At 40.9% G+C, this 22,615-nt stretch overlaps 1 protein-coding gene across 1 annotated transcript; it reads right to left on the bottom strand.

The window, feature by feature from the left end:
* Positions 1–269: 269 nt before the first annotated feature.
* LOC131670620 (uncharacterized) lies at positions 270–19,295 on the bottom strand. The gene is made up of 5 exons (XM_058946347.1): positions 19,240–19,295; positions 1,899–2,404; positions 1,369–1,848; positions 746–1,297; positions 270–697 (listed from the first exon to the last, which is right to left on the bottom strand). The coding sequence occupies exons 1-5, from the start codon at positions 19,293–19,295 to the stop codon at positions 270–272; spliced, it is 2,022 nt and encodes a 673-aa protein (XP_058802330.1).
* Positions 19,296–22,615: the final 3,320 nt, after the last annotated feature.

Consider the following 22,615-nt stretch of genomic DNA (forward strand, 5'->3'; position numbering starts at 1 on the left):
ACATATCGCAAAGGATTTGTAACTTCCGATTAATATTCTCCAAACTAAATTGATATAAGATGCATCAATAAAATATTACGATTGAATATATTTCTAAATTTTTTATGAGCAAGTTCCACACTGTTGGAATTCCATATGATTGATACGAATGTTATCTTTTTTTTTCATAATAAAATCACAAAAGCTTAACAGTACCAACAGCAAATAAGAGGATAAAAATAAATTACCAAAGTAGATCGTTTTGAAGATGCGTTTATTCTAATATTTATTTAATCTTCATCGCTGTCATCATTTATGACAGGAACTATTTCTTTTTCTTGGTAGATTTTTGTCAATTTTTCAGTCGGCCTTATAATTTTAGACAAGTATCGAGCATGCGATAAAAAGTAAATTACTGAAGCTATATGTGAACAGCAACCAACGGTTCTCATTCCATTTGCACATTCACAATAGTATCTTTTGACTCCACCATATCCAATCGAATTAGGAGTATATTCTATGTAGCAATTATATGTTTTGGCAGATATGTGGCGAGAACGAACTTGAATTTTGAGTACACTTGATGATTCCTTTAGATAATCAATATTTACTCGACCCTCTTCATCAATTAATTCAGCTAAATACGAAATTGCTTGGCTCAACTGATACGTTCCTGTGAAAAAAATTTTCAAATCTTCTTCTGTCATTTCTGGAAAATCTAAAATATCGTTTGAAGTTAGTTTCATGAATTTCGTTTTTCACCTACTCCATCTTCCACTTTCCGCTTCTTCCGCCAAGCTGTTGCCCGTGTCTTTTTTCCTTTTCATAAGGTTAACCACTTCTTCACTACTAGAAATGCTGGAGACGAATCTTTCCCCAAATAGATTGATAAGAAAGCAAGCTATGCGATAGTATGTTCCTGCGTGCGGAATCATTTTATTGTCAAATTGATTATGTAAAAGTTTGTATTTTTGGCTGATAACACCGTGGATTGCTTCAACGACCCAACGTACAATTGTAACCATGCGTGAATTATTTGCCTCAGTGGCTGTTAGCTGTTTTCGTTGACCTTTTAATGCTGGCATGAATCCTTCATACCCCATTTCAGTTAACTTGCAAATAACATTTCTAAAACCTCTGTCCAAAAAAAATTTATCACCAGGCCTTAAAAGAGTGACTAAACCTTCAGGATCATTAAAAATATCTTCAAGTATTTTTGCATCGTTAACATTCGCATAATACGGGCCCAACATGTCTACTATATAACCATTAGTTGTGCAAATTGTAAAGTGTTTGCACAACGGAGCTTTTTTTTGACCTGAATACGATTTACGTTGATATTCGTTATTTGTACTTTTTTCATGCCTAAGATATGTACCGTCACTAAACCCAGTTGACTATCGTTCAAATCGTGTAATAATTTTGCGACTGGAGCAGTGTGATTTTCTATCAAGTACTGTCGGTTCGCTGCTTTTATACCAAAACGAGATGGTAGCACATCTTTTTCAAATGATTCTAATACTGAAGCTGAAAAATCAGACACTTGTTGAGGACGCTCCAAACCGAGCACAGAAGAAATAACGTTATTAGAGTTGCCTGTTCGCAGTTTGAATAAAAATACGACGATGGCTTGAGTGACATTTCGAGAATCTGAATTACGTAGTGATGTCATCATTGCACGCAGTTCGAAAAGATTTTCCCATGTCAAGCCCGTGAAAATGATGAGACGATTTTCAGGTAAAGAAAAATCTCCAACTTTGTCAGTAAGCTCTTTATCAACATCTATTCTGAACTTTTGTAAAAAATTAGAAACATCAGAAGCTTTCATACTGCTAACATTAGATGTTGCTATGATGTCATTCATAACTTCTTCGTATAAACGTTTTTTAATAAGATGATCTCTTTGCAACATCGATTACCAGCGGGAATGAAAATATTCCTCACAGTGAAAACTTGCAACCGGGCTTCCATTGGTACTGCCATAAGATTACGATCTTTTCTGCATATACAGCAATATTTATGTGTGGCAATACATCTTGGTATAAGTAATTCTATTTCGTCTTCCTCGACTATCTTTCGTTCAGTAAACAATATAGGAGGATCTCCAGGATCAGTTTGTTGAGACGAATTTGTTGAAGAAACAGATAGTTGGCTGAACGATTGGGATACTTTATCTTCAGACTGATTTGTTGTTGTCGCCTCTTCTTTTGTCAATCTACTCCTCGTACATGAAAAAACAGCGTAACACTTGCTACAGATAAAATCGTCAATTTCAGCATCAACGTTAAGACATTTTTTCAAATCATCCACCACAGATTGTGATTGAATAAACCTTTTGTAGCCCGTTGATTTTCTTTCATTCAAGTTGCATCTAATACAATTTTTGTAACGTTGTTTTGTATTTGTAGTGGAAGACATAATGAACCTGAAATTGAATAGAAATCACTTATATAAAACATATTGAGTTTTATAGTAGAAAGAAATAGAAAACGGATGAAACATTGAGTTTTATATCATGGGGCGTTGGTTTATCTAAAAAATATATTATCAAAATTGACTTAATTTCATCAAGAAATGATTTAGGTTCTACACTATTAAAATACAATAAATTGATCCATACGATCCATACGATCATACCTTATGCCTATTACGACACGTGACGTCTCGATCTGTCACACAATAATAAAGGTCTGTTGGATTGCATTAAGTAGAGGGGGTCTAGGCAGAGTGTGGCCAATGGCCGCCATATTGTCTCAAATGTGACGTCATACGAGCGCGCGCAAGCCAAAATGAAATACCTTTAGGTTTTAGTTTCAATGCAGGGTTTCACTTTTTAATTATTCATCTGATTAATACACTACATGAAAAAGAATGAATATTGAAATGGAACTTCAGTGCAAAAATAAACCATCTACGTCTATAGAAATAAGGATATATATAGAAATACATAATAAATAATGCAAATCAAAGCATTTGCATCAATGTCAGCGAGGTGCAATATTGTTTTCAACACATCATTTTATTTTATCAAGTACTTGACTAAATTACTAAATCGATGCGAATGTAAAAATCAACAAGAATCAACGTCAATAGTTTCAGTCCATAACGTAAACATACTGGAAACGAAGCTGCACTATATATATAGATATACTAATGCATGGGGATGGACGCCATATTGTCCCAAAACTGGCTCGACCAATCAGCGCGAGAGACGCGGTTTGGCCACACTCTGCCTAGACCCCCTGTAGCATTAAGGTTAGTTGGACATGTCATTATATTTACTGTTTACAGTATCTTGTCTTCTACTCTTCTTAATAGATTGCACACTTCGCATGTTTGCTAATATTATTGTGTGAGTTAATTGTTTTCAGTAATAAGACAAGTACAGTTTTCAATGTATACTCAAAAACATGACACCCATTCAGATAAGTATTGATGAACTCTAGTATTGTAATAATAGGTAGAATATGACTCTTTGTGAGTGCTTTGTTATTATTTACAGGTTTTATTCAACAAAACTCGAATGGAAATGAAGTGGATCTTCATGAATATTTTTGAATATTTTTGAAAAGTGAAATTACAACTGAAATCATATTAAGGTGGGTTGCTACTTGATTTGACCAACATCCTAAAATTTTTTCCTAACATTCAACTTTCTTGAAACTTTGTGTGTATGCACATGAAAAAAGAAGACTTTTGGTTACCTGCAGGATTTTTTAGACAATGCCAAACCCAATTTATTAATATTTTAAGGTTTTTTTAAAGGCATTTTTAAAAATAATCCTTGCATAGGTATACTACTTTGACAAAAAAAATTGTTCGGAGGCTCATTTTCTTCCTCAAAACCTATAGAACAAAGTCTTGGTTTTGGAAAAGTGGTGGATTGAATTGCTTTCAAACAAAACCAATATATACAGAATTTATAGATTAATTATATTGAAAAATAGTATTTTCTATGTAATTGCTTGATATCCTTTGATTTAGTTTGCTGTAAAAAATACCTGGAAAAAAATTGGGATCTAAGACTTTGTTCTATTGATTTGAAGGAAGAAAATGAGTCTTCAAGCAATTTTTTTGCTCAAAGTAGTAGAGGCATGAAACTTTTTGAAAATTGGTTTTAAAAAACCTTTAATTAGTAATAACTTGGGTTTGAAATGGTCTAAGAAATTCTGGAGGTGACCAAAATTCTTCTTTTTATATGTAGAATACATGTGTGAAATTCAATAAAAGTTGATTGTCAGGAAAGACTTTTAGATTTCTGACTAGAAACCAAAGATGTTTGCTCTAATACATTATATTGGATATATTTGATATTTTCATGGTGGAGCATCGTATAAACATTAAAAATGATCAATTTAAACTGAATATATAGCTCAAGAAGTATATAGCGACAAGATTCTGATTCATAAATCAAATTAGTAAAACATAGTGCACATACTTTAAAATTATTTTTCTTCAGTGTTGATTTTTTAAAAAAGGTGTATGAAACCTCCATGCAAAATAATCTAGCCCAGAGAGATTTCTCGAAAGTCTACGAAAAATGATTGTTGGTAATAATTGGTTGGCAAGACATTCCCAGCTATACCACCAGTAACTAGACATACGTAAGTATATGAAACAGTAGGTTACGGAGTCTATGTCAGAAGTAAAAATTCATTACTATACAATTCTCAATAATTCGACTTTGAATATTTATTTCGTTAATTTTAGCTTTAACACTAGCTGGTCTCTTAATGATCTTCTTGTTCAACTTGATCATCTTATTATGACATATGCAGATGACACTTGATTTAGTAAGAATCAAAATGTTGATAACTTCTGTTTTTTTGGTACGCAGTAACAATGTGTCCATTGATTAGAATATATTTATAGCAAATAATAGAATAAAACTAACAGGAAGTTGTTATTATCTAGGGTGGAATTTTGACTTTAATATGAAGTGGAATATCAACATGTAAGGCTTAATAAAAAAATTGGATATTTTATTTTTGTTATAGCTCAACTAAAAGAACACCCGATTTGAAGCCTTACAAATACCAAAGAGTAGTGAAATTATAATAAACAAACAAAGATACATGGTTTCAGTAAATGTATTCAATAATTTACTGAATGAATATGAACGTATTAAAGGTAGAATACTATTAATAGAGAAGAAACTTGGAGTTTTTATTTACTGTAAAATAAATAAATATATTCCATCTTTTCTGTACATATTGATCTCAATGATAATTTCTTTATATGCTTCATAAACTTTATTGAAAAATAGTCACATAAATAATTAAAAACTACACACCTATGCTCAAATCCTGAATCTATTATTATTGTTATAGATTATTTTCTTCTTGAAAATAAATTCCACTGATTCACTGTATATTAAATAAAATGGATTTAATTACATAAAAGGAAACCTTCAGTTACAAAACATTTTTTTTTTGCAAAGGCCGGTTGTTATTTGATTTGATGCAGGAAGTATGTACGTTTGACCTAGGTCTAAGGCTGTCAAGAGTTTGTTTAATAAATTCGACCGGTCCGTTTTTTCAGGCCGAGTCCGCATTCCACTTTCCTTCAGATCATGTTGTTATTACAAATTGATACATTAATACTGAATTACAGTACGTAAGCACAGCAATCAAGAGTGAAATAATTTGTATATAAAATTATGAATATTAGAATCAATCATTCACTTTGGAATATGTATTGTAACGGGGGGATAAGCTGCAAAAATGAGAAATTTATTTAAGAGCAAACTCCCACGATGCAGAGCAAACCACCGCTCCGTTAACACGTATGTTAATACGTGTATTCGCCTTAACGTCAGCTGACTTAACTTAGTTGTCTTCGATCAAGCGGAGTTGAACTCACCTTAAGTCACGTGCCTTGTGACACACGATGAGTTTTAAGTATAATCGACTTTACTTCTAATCCACTTAATCCCCTAGCTATAATAGGATTAAAACCTAAGCTTTTTCCAATTGTTTAAACTACTAGGAAAAAATTATATGACGAAATCGGCGAATAAGTTTAATAGATTTTATTAATAAAAATCTCTACAGTCTTTGTCGGGCCGAAAGACTGACGCACGCGAATAGGATTTACAATTAAATAACTTTCGGTGAGAAAGAGAGAGAGAGAAGATACGAATTTTGGCGCGATCTAACGCTCGACGCGAATACAAAAAATTTAACGCTAACACCGTTGGACAAAATATCAAATGTATTTTGTCACGCGATAATTAAGGGAGGTTCACCTACCCTGCGGTGCAATTACGGTGATCAGCCGTAATTGTTGAAGCAAATTAAAGATGCTCCTCCGATCCGAATCAGCTGTGCTGCCTCGATCGCAAATCTGCTGTATAATAGCTGTTGCTTATGCTGCTGCTTCCGTGATGGTGCTACTGTTGCTGCTTCCTCGCTCACCCTTGCACAAGTATCCAAAATCCAAATAAACTTTTTTATTGGCAAATCGGTGAAACACTGTGCTAAACTATTTTGGCGGTACTACACACGTAACAGCTGAGATGTAACTGCTAATTCAAAAGATCGCGCGCCCCCTCTCTCTCTCAATACTTAGAACTAACGCGCGAAAATCAGAATCGCGAACGGTTCGATTAATTGAATCGACTACCGTTGCAGCCCCCTCCAAGTCCTGACTACCCGGGCAGGACGAATACCCGCGATTCGCTGCCATCAGGAACCTGAAAGTAATAACGAAGGAAAGGAAACAAAATAATAACTCCCTTCTTTATTTCGGCTAATTTATTTGCCCTCCAGGGCCTACATCATCGTTTGGCTACACCTGGCGCGCGATGTTTCGGGTAGCGCCAGTGTGTAGCCTTCTTCGGGCACCGCTGGAAGTTGGTCACCCCAGGCTCCCCACAGATGTAGCAGCCCTTCAGCTGCGACCGAGATTGAGCAGCCTCCCGGTCCTGTGATGGCTGCTCAGCAGCCAGAGGGGACTGCTGGGCACTGACTCTCTGTGAGGCGGTGATGGTCACGCCTCCCACCGTGGCGGTCGCACGTCCATCCTGCGACCTGACCACGATGGTGGTATCAGGAGCCATGCGCCCGTCCACATGGACCGTGAGCGTCGGTCCAGCGTCAGTAGCTCCCGGGGCTCTTTTCTCTTGAGCCGGCGCCGGGAGCGCTGCGGAGGACTCCATGCGGAGGACTTATCCACCCGCAGCAGGGCCTCTCCGTAGGCCCTCTGACGCTGAGCCATCCCTGCCCACTCCCCGAGCAGCTCTTCTGCGCCCTGGCGGCTCAAAAAGCGTCTCAGGTGCTCCTGCACCTGAGACTGGAGTTCTTGAGCGAACCGCCAGGCTCTCTCCACCTCGTTGATCCCCAGACGCACGTGTCTGAAGTCGAGGAGAAGAGTAGGCTGCTCAGGGATCCGGGGATGATTGCAGACCCAATGCGAGGCCCCACAGGTTTCCCTGGGTCCTGGGCATTGGCTCACACTGTCCGACGTAAGGGTTACGCCGGACTTGAGGGTCTGCACCCCCTGGTCCACTGTAGACTTGGGACGTTCGACACTGTCCTGGTCCTCGGTCTGTGTCGACGCGTCCCGAGAAGCCTTCTTCGGGGCGACCCACGATGAATCCCGGAGAACCTCTGCCACCGAGGCATTGCGTCGCTCCCTTCGGGTGGTCCCTTCCAACTGGACCCTGGCGAAGCTCCGCAGATCTTCAATTAGCTGCGTCGCATCAGGGCCCAGTTGCAGATCTAACAACATCTGCGTGACGACCTCGAAGGTCTCCTCTTCGACGACGATTCTCCGGTCCACCTGAAACATCCAAAAACAAGAAATTTCGGATAAATCTCCCTGCGCGAAGAAAAAATCCTAATAATAGCCACATCCCACCGAGTTATACGCTCCCTCGCGATTCTTTGTGGGAACGTTCTGGCCCTCGTCGGTTACCGCTCGGTTTTATCGGCCCAACCGTCCTTTGTACGACGGGCACGGTCTTTCGAGGCCTACCTCTCCCTCTATTCGCCTTCACGGGAGAGTTATTGCCCCTCGCTGGACCGGTGACCGTCTCTGGAACCTTTCGAGGTCGACCTCGACCTCTCTTAGTTGGGGCAGATCCCGGTAAATCCGACGTCTCGGTGGGAACTTTATCTACGGCCGTGGGGGCTGCTAATTGGATCCGCTCGCTATCCGATAAATCCCCTCCCGGATTTTCGCGCGCATTCGCGGAATCGTTCGCATCCTCCGACGGCAGTTCATCTGGCGGCTCGCGAGGTTCGATGACCTCCTCGCTTTCCCCATCCTCACCCGGACCGTAATATGGTTTAAGGTCCTTGGCATGGAAGAGTTCAGACAGGATCTCCAGCTGATTGCTTAGTCTGTACGTGTTGGAACCACAAACCTCTTCAATCACGTACGGGCCGGCATATTTCGGCGCTAATTTAGCTGAAATACCTCGAGCAGCTGAAGATAGAATCCTGTTCCTCTTCCAAACCCAATCTCCGACCTTAAACTCGGGTGGTCGTCTCTTCCGGTCATAATAAGCCGCCTGACGCGCAGCTTCCTCCTTTGACTTGGAGTTAGCTCTCTCCCACAAATTAGGAAGCTTCTCCATATGTTCGGCCCAATCTTCTACAGCCTGACCCTCCGAACATTCAAGGGCCTGCTGATCTTGGGTTCTTCTGAACGTCAAAGGAGGTACCGGCTGACGCCCAAACATGAGCATCGCAGGACTATATCCGGTGGCGCTATGAGTTGCCGAGTTCAACGCGAATTTGAACTCTGACAGGTGTTCATCCCAGCTCTTATGATCACGGCTTACGTAAGACGTGATCATGATCTTGAGTGTCCTGTTTACTCGCTCTGTGGGATTCGCTTGGGGATGATACACGGGAGTCAAAGCGCGCTGGATGCCGTTCATCTGCAGGTATGAATCGACCTCCTGATTCTTAAATTCGGTTCCATTATCCGACAAGAATACCTCTGGCGCACCAAACCTAGTGACGATCCTCTCGTGTAATTCCCTTGCGATTGTCTTCCCATTAGCCTTGCGTATCGCAACACACTCTACCCAGCGAGTAAACAAGTCTACAAACACTAAGATATACTCAAAACCTCGAGAGCTTTTGGGAAATGGACCAGTGATATCACCGGCCACCACCTGCCAGGGTCGTGATACTTGTCTACGACCCATCAGCCCGCAAGGTGCTCTTTGTTCCACCTTGCACTGCTGACATACCGGGCAACTCTTTACGTACTCCCTGACCTGATTATACATTTTAGGCCAGTAGTACAAGCGCCTAGCCCTGGAGAACGTACGCTCTCGTCCTTGATGTCCTGCAGTAGGAGCATCATGGACTTCTTGGAGCACCTGGTACCTTTTCTCCCTAGGCACCGCAAGCTTCCACGCTTCATCGATGTCGATGGACCCTTCACCATCCTCATCAGGCTGATAATGATTAGGTCTCCCTCCTACCACCTTCCAAGTGGGGTGAGAGTGTGGGTCCTGGTATAGTTCCTGGTATTGTTGCAAATACCAGGCGTCAGTGGTCTCCGGCCGACTATTTATAGCACTCACTTCAATCCCCTCCTCCTCATAGGTCCTAGATAAAGCGTCTGGCACCACATTGAGATCCCCTCTTCGATATTCGATATCGAAAACATTGCCTTGCAATGCTAGCGCCCATCGCGCTAATCTTCCCGTGGGATTTCTCATATTGTGGAGCCATTTCAGGCAACTATGATCAGTGATGACCTTGAAGTGATGCCCTTCAATATACGGTCGGAACTTTCCAATGGCCCATACCACTGCCAAGCACTCTTTCTCGGAGACCGTATAATTTCTCTCAGCACTGTTGAGTGATCGGCTGGCGTATTCTATTACACGCTCCTCTCCATCGACATCCTGTGCGAGAACTGCACCGATCCCACTGTCACTAGCATCAGTTTGCAGTACAAACTGACCGTTCGGATCGGGTGATTGCAGTATTGGGGCGGAAGTCATCGCCTCCTGCAATCTCGTGAAAGCTCGCTCTTGCTCCTCCTCCCAAGAGAAACGTGCATTCTTCTTTGTCAGGCGGTTTATAGGTTCAGCGATCATGGCAAAGTCGGGTATAAAACGTCTATACCACGAGGTCATTCCCATAAACCGCTTCACCTGTTTGACAGTCCGGGGTGTTGGATATTCTAATATCGGGCGTATGTTCTCGGGATCTGGTCTTACTCCGTCCTGGTTCACAAGAACTCCCAAGTACCTGACTTCCGTCTTACAGAAGTGACTTTTATCTTTGTTGATGGTTAGGCCCGCACCTAGAATTCTTTTCAATACCCTTTCTAGGTGCCGCTTATGCTCCTCATTGGACGACGAAACCACAATTACGTCGTCAAGGTAAGCAAAAGCGAATGGATCCATATCCGGGCCTATCACCTTGTCCATCAACCTCTGGAAGGTCGCTCCTGCGTATGACAGTCCAAAGGGCATTCTCTTAAATTGAAAGTGCCCTAATCCAGGAACTGTAAACGCTGATATTGGACGCGATTCTTCCTTTAAGGGAATTTGATGGTACGTACTGCTCAAGTCCAAAGTAGATATGAACTTTGCATCCCTTATTCGTCTTAGGATGTCGTTCATATATGGTAAAGGATAGGCATCAGGTTTGGTAATTGCATTTACCTTTTGATAATTCACGCAAAACCTATATTTTCCATCTGCCTTCTTTACCATTCCTATTGGACTTGACCATCCGCTGGTCGCTGGTTCGATAACATCTTTTTCCAGCATATCTTTGACCAGCGTGTTCATTTCCTCTCGCACTCTATCTGAGACTGGGTAGTACTTCTGTTTGATGGGTCGAGCATTTCCAACATCTATTTCATGCTCAACCCCCACGGCACAACCTAAAGCCTGACCCCCGTCAGGAATCAATCTTCTGACGAGGTCTTCAATTTCTTCAAGCTGTGACTCCGTGGCTTCCCATAGTCCTACCGGTGCGAGAAATGCCGTACCATCAATTCCAGCCACTTCCATTGGTACTTTCACTTGGGCGTCCTTAAGCCATAATTCATCCTCATCGGGATCCAAAATTGCGCGGAACTCTCTTATAAAGTTCGCGCCTACATAGCAGTCATCTGTGAGCAGCGGCGTAATGTCGACTCTGATTGTCTTCGTGATTCCCCCTACTTTAAAAGGGAACATCACGTGACCAACTATAGGGCACGGGCGTCCATCAGCAAGCCTTGCATCGCCCGCCCTGGTCACATTCAACCCGAGTCCCATCTCCGATGCCAATCTTAGCCCTAATTGACCCATGACCGCGGATGAGGCGCCGGTATCATAGAGTGCTCTAATTTTAAAGTCACCTATGTCTACCCGCAACCACCAACTAGTCTTATCCTCTGGGTCATATCCACGAGTCCCATCTTCGCCTCCTTTCATCGTGCTTTTCAGCGGCTTTTTTCCTTCCGCTGCCGCGACGACGGTGGGCTGGCTTCTACTCGTGGATCCCTTCGGCAGAGGAGCTTTTTGCGTGGAGGGGCTCTCCCTGGAGTCTTCCGCCTCCTCCACAACCTGTATGTGGCCATCTGGTCCTTTCAGGATAACCACTCCCCTATTCTGCCAAGGGCTGACATCGGGTTCAATTGCCTTCCGCTCTAATATACTGCTATGTCCTGGGCTCTCTTGATGCCCTCCCAGGACTTGTTTGGATCCCTGGGTCGCCGACAACTTGCTGTTTTCCATCGACGACCCGCAGCGAGAGGTCGAATTTACTGGAGGCGCGAAGATGACCTCTTCTCTTCGCTCTCCTTGTCGTTTCCCTTGTTGCAATCTGGGCAGAACTTGCGACTAAAACCCAGCTTGCCACAAGCGGAACACTGGAGAGGCTTAGTAAAGTCTATCTTCCGCCTCTGTCCTTCTCGCCGCTCGCCAGGAGACCTGGAAGAAGAAGAATTTTTCCTTCCTCCACGCCATCGGCTCTTACGCTGTTCTAGAGGGCTGCCTTGCTTGTCAGTGGCCAACTTGCGCAATATCCGCTCGATGCCCTCCAGACGTTCTTCCATCTTCTTATCAGAAGTGAAAACTTGCGTAGCCGATACCGATGCTTGTTCGGTAGGCCTCCAGGCGGTGTTCTCCACGCCCAGTCCGCGCTGCGGATCTCCCTCCTTCTTCGCACGCGCCTTCCCTTCGCTGGCCATTGCAGCGGTTTGGGATTTACTACCAGCCGTTCTTTTGCTCGGCTGGTAGGCATGCTGAGGGAAGATCGTCGAGCTGGGGTCAGCGAATACACGTGGACGGCGACCATAAGATAAGGTGTTCTGTACCTCGGTCGTCCTCCTGTTGAATTCGCGTATCGACGTCATCTCGCTCCGACGCAGCTGGATTTGGATGCTTGGAAGGAGGTTTGCATGGAATAGGTCTAATAACCTCTCCAAGGGCATGGGTGGTTCTAGTCGATTGACAAGAGCCACTAGGTTGGACACGTAGTCTCGCACTAGTTCGTCCTCACCCTGGAACCGGTTCTGGGCTTCCTGCAACAGCCTTTGTTGCTATTGCGTACTTGTGCCAAACCAATCCTGGGCGTCCGCGACGAACTCGTCATAACTGAGCCACTGGTACTTGTTGTTATAGTACCAGGTCCTCGCGTTACCTTCGAGGATCTCTGATACGGAACAAAGCACTTCGTCGTCAGTTAGTCCTGCACCTACGCGCAGATCCTCCAACCTCGACAGAAACTTATCTACGCTCTGCGCCCTACTGCCCGCAAACCTCAATTTCCATCCGCGGACAATTTTCCCAACATCTCGGGTTGTGGAGAGCCCTGAGAATATCTGATGTCCGGTGCCAGATGATCCGCTTCGACTCCTCTGTCGAACGGGTGCGGATCTCCCATAACCTTCCGGATCCTCTTCACCTCCTCTTCGTTGGAGGACTTCCGGTGTGGTGACGTCCCTTCTCCTAGGTATTGGTCTTGGAGGAGCCGGTGTACTCCCCGGAATCCCCGAGTCGTAGTGACAGGTGAATGTGTCCTGAAAGTCCACATTACGTCCGGAGCGCGGTTGAACCGAGTCATGCTGAGAAGCTCGGTTAGCACTGGCCATATCATGCATTGCGTCTTCCAGCTCTCGAATTCGTATGCGCATGTCCTGCGCCTCGCGCTCCGCACACACCTGTAATCCCTGCAGAGTCTGAAGGGTTTCTAGGATTCGACCTACCAACTTTTGGTTATGGTCTACTCCCTCCTTCAGATACTCTATTTCCCGGAAGGCTTCACTCAAGGATAATTCTTCCTGAGGTTCCTTCCGAGTGCAGGATTCCTGCGACCTGGTATCCGGATTGCTCTGTCTCCTCTCCCTCTCCTCCTGCTTTTGCGTGCGGAGGGCCTTCTGGATGAGTTCATCCTCTTCTTGGCGGCTGGCTTCACCCTCAGAATCCTCGTCCGGGCAGGTGAATGTCCTTGACATATCAGTCAATGATATTCCCTCCCTATTGATGATCCTGAGGGGATGGTCGCTGTTATCATCCGCGTTGGAGTTTTCCAACTCGTCACAGACTGTGTCGAGCCACGCTTGTCGGGCTCGCCTTCTGCGCCCCGCCACCTCTTTGCTGTGCGTGGTCTCTTGAAAATCTGTGGCGGTGTACTCACCCAGCAACCATCTCCCAAGCTCTGGATGACACTTCCATCCTTGCGCAGTTCCAAATCCGCTAAATAGTGTTCGCGCTGTGCGGAGGTCAGCTCTAATGCCCAATTGTCGATTTGAGCTGACAACAGAGCCATCTTGCCTCCGCACGGGTGTAGGATGCGGTTGAGGTTTAAAATTTCGGCCTAATCGACCACTACCGCTTCCTATCACCTAAGGTATGAGCGGGGTGTACACTATTTAGTGTTACTACTTTTAATGCCTCCTTTTATAAGGTCTTTTAAAAGGAGATTATGAGCGCGTACAGTCTCCGCAAACTTTCTATAAATATTATAAAAATATCCTACCTAAGGTCGGAGCCTGCTGTTTGCTTGCTCCGCCTGGCTAATATTTGGACTGCACGCTTGGGTCGCGCTCTCTGCTTTATCGTTGAACAGGTGTTACCAACCCCCCTTTATCCACCAAACTGTGGCTGAAATGGGTTAACACCTGATTATCCCGTACGATCTGAAATAACTTCGACCTACCAATAATTATCGCTTTCGGCCCTTTTAACAATAATCTTAACAATTTTTAACCAAAGGTTCGAAGTGGTTTCGTTTTTTCCCCAGCAGAGGGCGTACCGCTCACGATCTCGCTCTACCACCCGCTCAAACCTTCCTAAGCGCTCACGCAATCGTCTCTCTCTCTCGTGCGTCGATTACCTTCGACGCACAATCCTATTCGCACGACACGGGTCTTAATACCAGTTGGGCGCCATGTAACGGGGGGGTAATTCTGCAAAAATGAGAAATTTATTTAAGAGAAAACTCCCACGACGCAGAGCAAACCGCCGCTCCGTTAACACGTATGTTAATACGTGTATTCGCCTTAACGTCAGCTGACTTAACTTAGTTGTCTTCGATCAAGCGGAGTTGAACTCACCTTAAGTCACGTGCCTTGTGACACACGATGAGTTTTAAGTGTAATCGACTTTACTCCTAATCCACTTAATCCCCTAGCTATAATAGGATTAAAACCTAAGCTTTTTCCAATTGTTTAAACTACTAGGAAAAAATTATATAACGAAATCGGCGAATAAGTTTAATAGATTTTATTAATAAAAATCTCTACAGTCTTTGTCGGGCCGAAAGACTGACGCACACGAAGAGGATTTACAATTAAATAACTTTCGGTGAGAAAGAGAGAGAGAGAAGATACGAATATTGGCGCGATCTAACGCTCGACGCGAATACAAAAAATTTAACGCTAACACCGTTCGACAAAATATCAAATGTATTTTGTCACGCGATAATTAAGGGAGGTGCACCTACCCTGCGGTGCAATTACGGTGATCAGCCGTAATTGTTGAAGCAAATTAAAGATGCTCCTCCGATCCGAATCAGCTGTGCTGCCTCGATCGCAAATCTGCTGTATAATAGCTGTTGCTTATGCTGCTGCTTCCGTGATGCTGCTACTGTTGCTGCTTCCTCGCTCACCCTTGCACAAGTATCCAAAATCCAAATAAACTTTTTTATTGGCAAATCGGTGAAACACTGTGCTAAACTATTTTGGCGGTACTACACACGTAACAGCTGAGATGTAACTGCTAATTCAAAAGATCGCGCGCCCCCTCTCTCTCTCAATACTTAGAACTAATGCGCGAAAATCAGAATCGCGAACGGTTCGATTAATTGAATCGACTACCGTTGCAGTATAAAATAACGATACTAGTAAATACTTCACATTCAATAGATGCAGCAGCTCAACTTGAAGGAATCTCCAGCTCCATAAGACATTTTATGTCTTGCGGGCCGAAATGCTCGATCGATAACCCGCTAATTTCGGCATCCCAAGACAGAAAAAATACTGAACCAGATAGTATATCCGACTCCCATATGAATCCTGTACATTTTTGTCCCCAGGTATTCGCCATCTTACCCGGAGACATCACATGGCAAAATGCCTCATTGATATCAGAAATACAATTATTTGCAAAAAATAATCTCTACGCGTTTTCAAGACAAAGACTCCAAAATAAGGACCTACATTCAGTAACTCAATTTCAGTCTACATTTAGATGGTATAAAGACATCATATATAACCGCAGTAACTATAGAATTGACAAAATATAGAAAAATGAATGATTTTCGATCGATGGAATTGAGTGAAACGTCGGAAACGTAGGAAAAATGATCGAAAAATGATTATTAATTTTTTTATCGATGTTCCACCACTTGAAAAAATCTGAAAAAATTTGAGTATATAGAGGAATATAAAATAAACAAAATAAATTTTTTCAAGCTCGGAGTTATTTTTTTTTTTTTTTCAATTTTTAAAAATTAGAAACCGTTCTAAAAATTTGAATTTGGCGCCAAAAAATCTGGAAAAATTCTAGTATATAGATCTTTCTAAGACAAATTTTTCGCCGTTCGGCTGGTTCCGTTAGCTATTATAGAAGCCGAGTTATCTCAAAAAAACGGTTTGATCCTTTTTTGGACCTAAAGGGTGCCCCTGGCCACCTAAGGGTCTGAAAATTTGGTCAGAAGAGTTTCTAATCAAGCTCTACAAGATGCCATATTCCGCTTGGCTTAACCGTTGGGGGCAGTTTCGACCATCTTATCCGGCTAGGCCCCATTTGATTCTCCAAATATAGTGGTTTATATCATGAAAATAATTTTTTACAATATACCAATTGTTAGTGCGTCTCACGCATTATTGGCATCCAAAATAAAATTAATAAAAAGTTTATCATTTAATTAATTAAAATAAAATAATACTCTTACGTATTTAAAAAGGTTATTATGACATTGTTTCGCGCATGCACCTCGAATGAAACATTGTTGCTCAGTCGGAGACTCAATGCCATCTAGTAAACCGAAGTAAACTAAATTCAACTGAAGCATTGTTGTCAGTGATGAGAATTCGATAACGCTACAAAATATTTCATTTTCACGAAGTCGTATCACATCTATATCGTTTATATAGCTATGACCAAGATGCTATGGGAATGCCGGCTGTAAATCTTGGTCATAGCTGTATAAACGATATAGATGTGATACGACTTCGTGAAAATGAAATTTTTTATAGCATCATCGGATTCTCATCACTGATTGTTGTTGAGTTCACGAGTTCAGTCGGAGTGTGCCTTTCGTCCAATGTCCATCAGCTTCGGCGGTGGACACTGGAACGTTTTTCAATTGAGTAAATAATATATCAAGATTCAATTTGAACATTTATTTACTATAGCATGATAATAGCTCTTTCATGTTCAAGTAAATAAATATACCTGTACGCTGTAGAATTAGTTTTGTTTCAAAGCTTAGTTGAATTATAATTGTGTCTTAGTATGGCTGAATTGAAGTTCTCAGTTCTAAAGTAAACAAATATATTTGTATACTGTTCGATCAATTTTGTTTGCTGGCTTAGTTGAATTATGAATTTTATTTCATGAATTTAAGTTGTTCTGGCTTGTACATCTGATATGAAATGCAGCTTTTGTCTTAACCTCTGCTTGCAATGTGGTAACATTCCAAGTGGAGGTTAACAAAGAGAATATTGCCATAATAATACACAATAAATAAATTTCAGATGGAGTTGACATTTCATCATGTACTCAGTACACTTCATAACAGTTGCAAGGACAAGGAGGGTCAGACGATGAGTCTTTAAAAAATATTTTGGCTTAGTTTTGGACTCTTCTGTAGATGACATCAAGATAACATGCATGTGTTTATCTCAGCTAAAGGAGAACCAATAGATGTTACCACTGAAACACACATTTATCAGGTACTTTTCATCAAATCTTTATAGCAAAACTTAACACAGGATGAATGTTTGCTTCTTAAACTAAACTTCCAAAATACAATTACAAAATGGGAGTTAAATATTCAAGGTGGATTGTTTAATAGAAAAAGTAGTTGTCAATCGAGATCTTTTATTGCAAATTCAGTCCTTGAATCTATTACATGCAGTAGTTGAAAGTGAAACAATATTCTTGTATTATATATCAAATTTATATTGATTAGCTTGTATCATCACAGTTGTTAAATGTCTTTTTATTTAAAAAATTAAGGACTCCTGAATATGCTTTTGAGATTTGTCTGGCAAAATATCGGATAAATGGAAAGCTTATGTGGTGCACCAGTTTGGTGTATAGATGTGTCACAATAAAATATTATTTACACAGGAGGTGCTTGTTAATTATGAGAAGTTCTAGTAACTGACTCCGTGGTTTAGAAGATAAAAACTTGTTGGTTGGTGCTTCTAATCTACCTATACATAATTCAAGCTACAGATTATACAAATGTCTCCAGATAGACAGTTGATTGCTTTAGCTTCATTCAAAGTTGAAATATCGCTTCACAAAAGTACGTTTAAAAGCATTTCAATATTACTTTTGAATTGTTGCTTTCATCAGTGTGGTTCAATTTTCTACTCAAGGTAAAATTTATTAACATTTAATAAGTAACGAAGTAACAATGATATAATGAATATTTCCATATTGATATGTTAAATTTTATGTTTAAGGTTTTCAAATTTTATTACAACACAATGTGCTTGCTAGTCGAGAACGATGGTTGCAACAGCTTGTCCGAATGAAAATAATATTATATGTGGAGACAGAAGGGGTAGTATATATATGTACAGATTGCAAATCGACTTTGTCAACCTAATTCAATCTTTCAAAAGGATTCATTGTAGACTGGATGTACAGTCATGTATTATATTTAATAGCAATTTACTGACCAGTGGGCGTGATGGAAAATTAAGATTTGCAATTTAAGCATTTTCAAAATTTCTAATAATAGTCAAGATGTATTTCTTTTTGTTGCTTGTTCGGATGGATGCGTAAGGTAAGCATGATTTGCAGAAGTAATATCTTATAATATTTCTTAAATGTATGAATATTGTTTTAGGACTTATATCTAAATATTTGGAATGACCATGGCATCTGGTAGATTTTTAAACTTGGCATTTTTCTTTTACTAATAAAGAAACTGATATAAAAAAATTATCCGTTAATGATGAAATGAAACTTCGTTTATACCAATTAGAAATTAATAGTTTTGATACGGCAATTGTTAGTGATAACGAATACTTATTGGCTATAAGTGAAAATGACAATCTCCTCAGTTTTATAAGTTTTCAAATACATTTACCAAATAATCGTATTCCGTCTATGAAAATTATTTCTACGTGGAAGACAAATTATGTGTATTATGCGCAAATTACAGGTGATATTCTCTTTTGATTATGCCGTGCGGAAAGTTCGACTCAACTTAAAGAAAATACGAAAGTTGCCGCACGTTTGGTGAAAACCGTGCGCTCAAATTCGCGCTTTCCGCACGTTGTTTTCAAAAATATCGTATCTAACACGTTCAGGAGAGATTCTCATCTTATGTATCTTTCCGCCATCGCTTTGCCTTGCTCGGGCATAAAACTCATACGAGACAAGAAGTTACTTCCTCGCACTAATTGACTAATATACTATGGTAATATTATTGTTTGAAAAAATAATACTTTTTATTTAATTTTTTGTTTACTTAGGTGTAAAACTTCTTCATAATAAGTGGCATTTTAACATTGGAGCTGACCAGAAACTTGCAGAACATAAATATTCATTTAGTAATACTATAATTCAATCCTCACTTGTCAAAGATGAGACTCTTCGTATACCTGATACACTCGTCGATATAAACATCTTCGACACTATTGCTGTTGCTGTTACACATGGATTGAATCGTGATCGGTATACATATAAATCAATTCAGTAAATCACAGTCGTTTTAATTAACTCGGTTCTTCTAAATACTGTATATATATTTTTACTGATCCTCAATTACATTTTTATAGATTGGATTATTTATGGAGACGTTTGCCGATGCTGGTCGAATGGCGTTCTTCAATCTCTTGCTGATACCTCATTAACCTGTTCGGTAGCCTGGCGATTCCATGAGCTTTGATTATAATTTCATTTGAAATAACTATTGTATTTATTCATTATACCTTATCTGAACGTAGAATTTCTCGCTCTTTCCGAATCCGGGATCAAAATTATAGGTTCCTATTCAAAAAATGACTTTGACCTTCAAATGACCTTGAAAATGAATCTCAAGGTCAAATCCGATTTGTGGGAAAGGAATATTATTGTTCCAAACATCTTTTGTCTGAATATTTATTTTTAGAATGCCAACCGTAGAAAATTTTGGGGTGGTTCCTTTCAAATGGGACACCCTGTAGAATAATTTTTAGAGTATCGCAAGGACAGGTGAGTGTAAATAACTATGCCAAGTGTAGAAAAGTATAAAGGGAACTTTATTGTAACAAAGAAATGCTGTGGGAAGTGACAACGCGACCGAACTGTATCGCAGGCGACAGCATATTGCCGTTAAGGTAGCGCTGCTGGCCGACTAGCTGCGACGGTAGCGCTGTAGAGGTGGGAAGCAGAGTGTGTATGGAGGCAAGCGCACATATAATTCTAACACTCCCTCCCGATCGCCTTCATCATGATCAGCTTCACACCTTGATTATCGCACCTTAGTTATCAATCTCACCTTTCAAATTAGCGCATATTGCCTGAAACAAATAAACAATTAAAGATAAGACAAATTCAATTTGTGTTCATGATTTTTCGCACCAAACTTATATGTAGTTCGCGAGCTAGCGGTTTCGTAAATACATCAGCCAACTGATCCTTAGAGCTGACCCAACCAAGTACAATATGCTTCATATCTATCCATTGTTTAACAAAATGCTCTTTAATTTCTATCATGTGCCTTAGTTTATTCCCACCTTCCGTCTCTGCCGTCGCTATAGCTGGCTGATTATCACACCACAATTTCATAGGTAAAAACACACCTGGGTTGCTAACTATCATTCTCAATGTATTATATGTTGCCAACAATTCTTTAGTAGCCTCGCACATTGCCACGTACTCAGCTTCTCGAGTACCGAGAGAGACATAAGTTTGTTTTTGAGTTCGCCAATGAATATTATCTCCAAACAGTTTTACAAGGAAACCACAAGTAGTGAGAGAGTCCTTGCAGTCTGCAAAACTCGCATCTGCGTATCCTTCCACACCTTCAGACTCACCTTTATATACTAGAGCCAGACTTTTAGTGCCTTTTAAGTAACGTAGGACTCGTTTCGCCATAGCCAAGTCGCTCACCTTTGGTTCGATTTGGTGTCTGCTTAATATATTCACTGAATATGATATGTCTGGCCTTGTCGCACCCGCCAGGTAAAGCAAGCTACCCACAATCTCTCTGTACGGAGCATTTTCAGGAGTCTCAGTTTTGTCGATCATGCTCTCGCAGGCTTCAGTCTCTTTCACCTTTCTTTTACGATTTGAGGCTTGTGTAGTGACCATAGGCGTGTCCTTTGGTTTTGAGTTGTCGAAGTCAAATCTTTTCAGTATTTTGTTAATATATTTCTCCTGACACAGTCGAATGATCCATTATCAACCATGAACACGGTCTACTTTTACTGGTCTCTGGTATACGAAACCTTACTCTTGTTGGCGCATAGATCTGATTATTTCCTGTGCCAAGTCCCCAATTTGAGGAAACTGCGATGACTGGTTCGTTAACGATTGTGGATTCTTTAGTATTGTCATTACTTTTGGTGGGGGTAGTCCCGGTTTTTCGGACGTCGATACTTCCTGAATTTCAGTCAACATCGTCTTCGCATTCGGTTGAACTTTTTCTTGATTCTGGCGGCACGTCTGACAGGGGCCCGTTCCATTCGCTGCTGGGCGAGCCCCATCTGAGTTTAAATTACTAGCATAATTATGTTGCTGGTACTTTGGATTAGGTCTAAGCTCGCCTCTTTGCTGCTGGTCGTAAGCTATCATTCCATAGCGTTTTCCAGACGGATGATGATAAGAGTCTGTATCTGGGTTATATAGCCGTCCTGCGTGTGGTCCACTGTCCTGATAATTTTTGTAACGAGGCTTCCAATTCGTATTTTGGCTTGGTTTCTGCCCTTGAGATCGACTCTGTTGCTGTCCTTGATTATTCATATACGATTGCTGTCCTTGATTTCTTTGAACAAATAATTGTTGGATTTCTGCGGGTAACTCATCCCACTCATCCTCTAATTGTTCCTCTTGGTCGTTTTGTTGATCTTGAACGAAGTTAACATTGAGGCTGCGCAATAAATTCGTCCATTTATTAGGGTTCCACTCCCCATGCCTCGCCCTTGACTTATTTCTTGTTTATATACGCAATGCTTCTTTATAAGCATCCTCCAAGGTTTTAGGCTGTTTAATGTCCACTAAGTCTCCAATTTCTTTTGGCAATCCATCTATGAAGGTCTTAATAGTTGAGTTGCGCATTGGAGTCATCATCGCCTCAGTGTACTCTTCTCCGAGCTCTTCTTTCAGCGCGTTCTGTGTATAGTTCAAAAGGATGTTTATCCTGTCATGAAAGTCCCCAACAGTGTCCCCTTGTTTCATACGCAGGCTATGGATTTTGGAGTCGTAGTAAGCGAAGTCTTTGCAAGGTGCGAATCGTTCCTTTAAGATCCTGATTAAGTCATCAACTGCCTTAATGGATTTTCCATAAATGCAGTCACGTGCGGGTCCTCGTAGTTTAGCAATTAGTAAGCGGACAAAATTCTGTTCCTGTGGATCTGTAATCAACGCTCTTCCATTGCGGATATCTTGGATAAAGTCCTTGAGCGGCACATTTTTTCCATCGAACTCCGTAATCCCTTGTATTATATTCTGTAGGGTAAAACTTGCCGACATACTAGTCAATAACTGGAGAGTCGCCGACTCCATTTCGTTATGGTCCTAGGCCTTATATTTTTTCTTCCTTTTTTTTTTCTTCTTTTTCTTCATTTTTTTTTTGTTTTTTTTTTTTTTTTTTAATAATAAATGAGTAAAGTCGATAATACAATGATAATAATTTATTCAAACAATCATTATCAACAAAATACCAATTGTAATTATTAATTAATTATAATTAACAATTAATAATTTATTCGAATAATAATTACCAATAATATACCAATTATTATCGTCAATCAGTTACAATTTATTATATATACA

The sequence above is a fragment of the Phymastichus coffea genome, unplaced genomic scaffold, assembly GCF_024137745.1.
Source record: "Phymastichus coffea isolate CEN01 unplaced genomic scaffold, Cenicafe_Pcof_1.1 PCOF00008, whole genome shotgun sequence".
NCBI lineage: Eukaryota > Metazoa > Arthropoda > Insecta > Hymenoptera > Eulophidae > Phymastichus > Phymastichus coffea.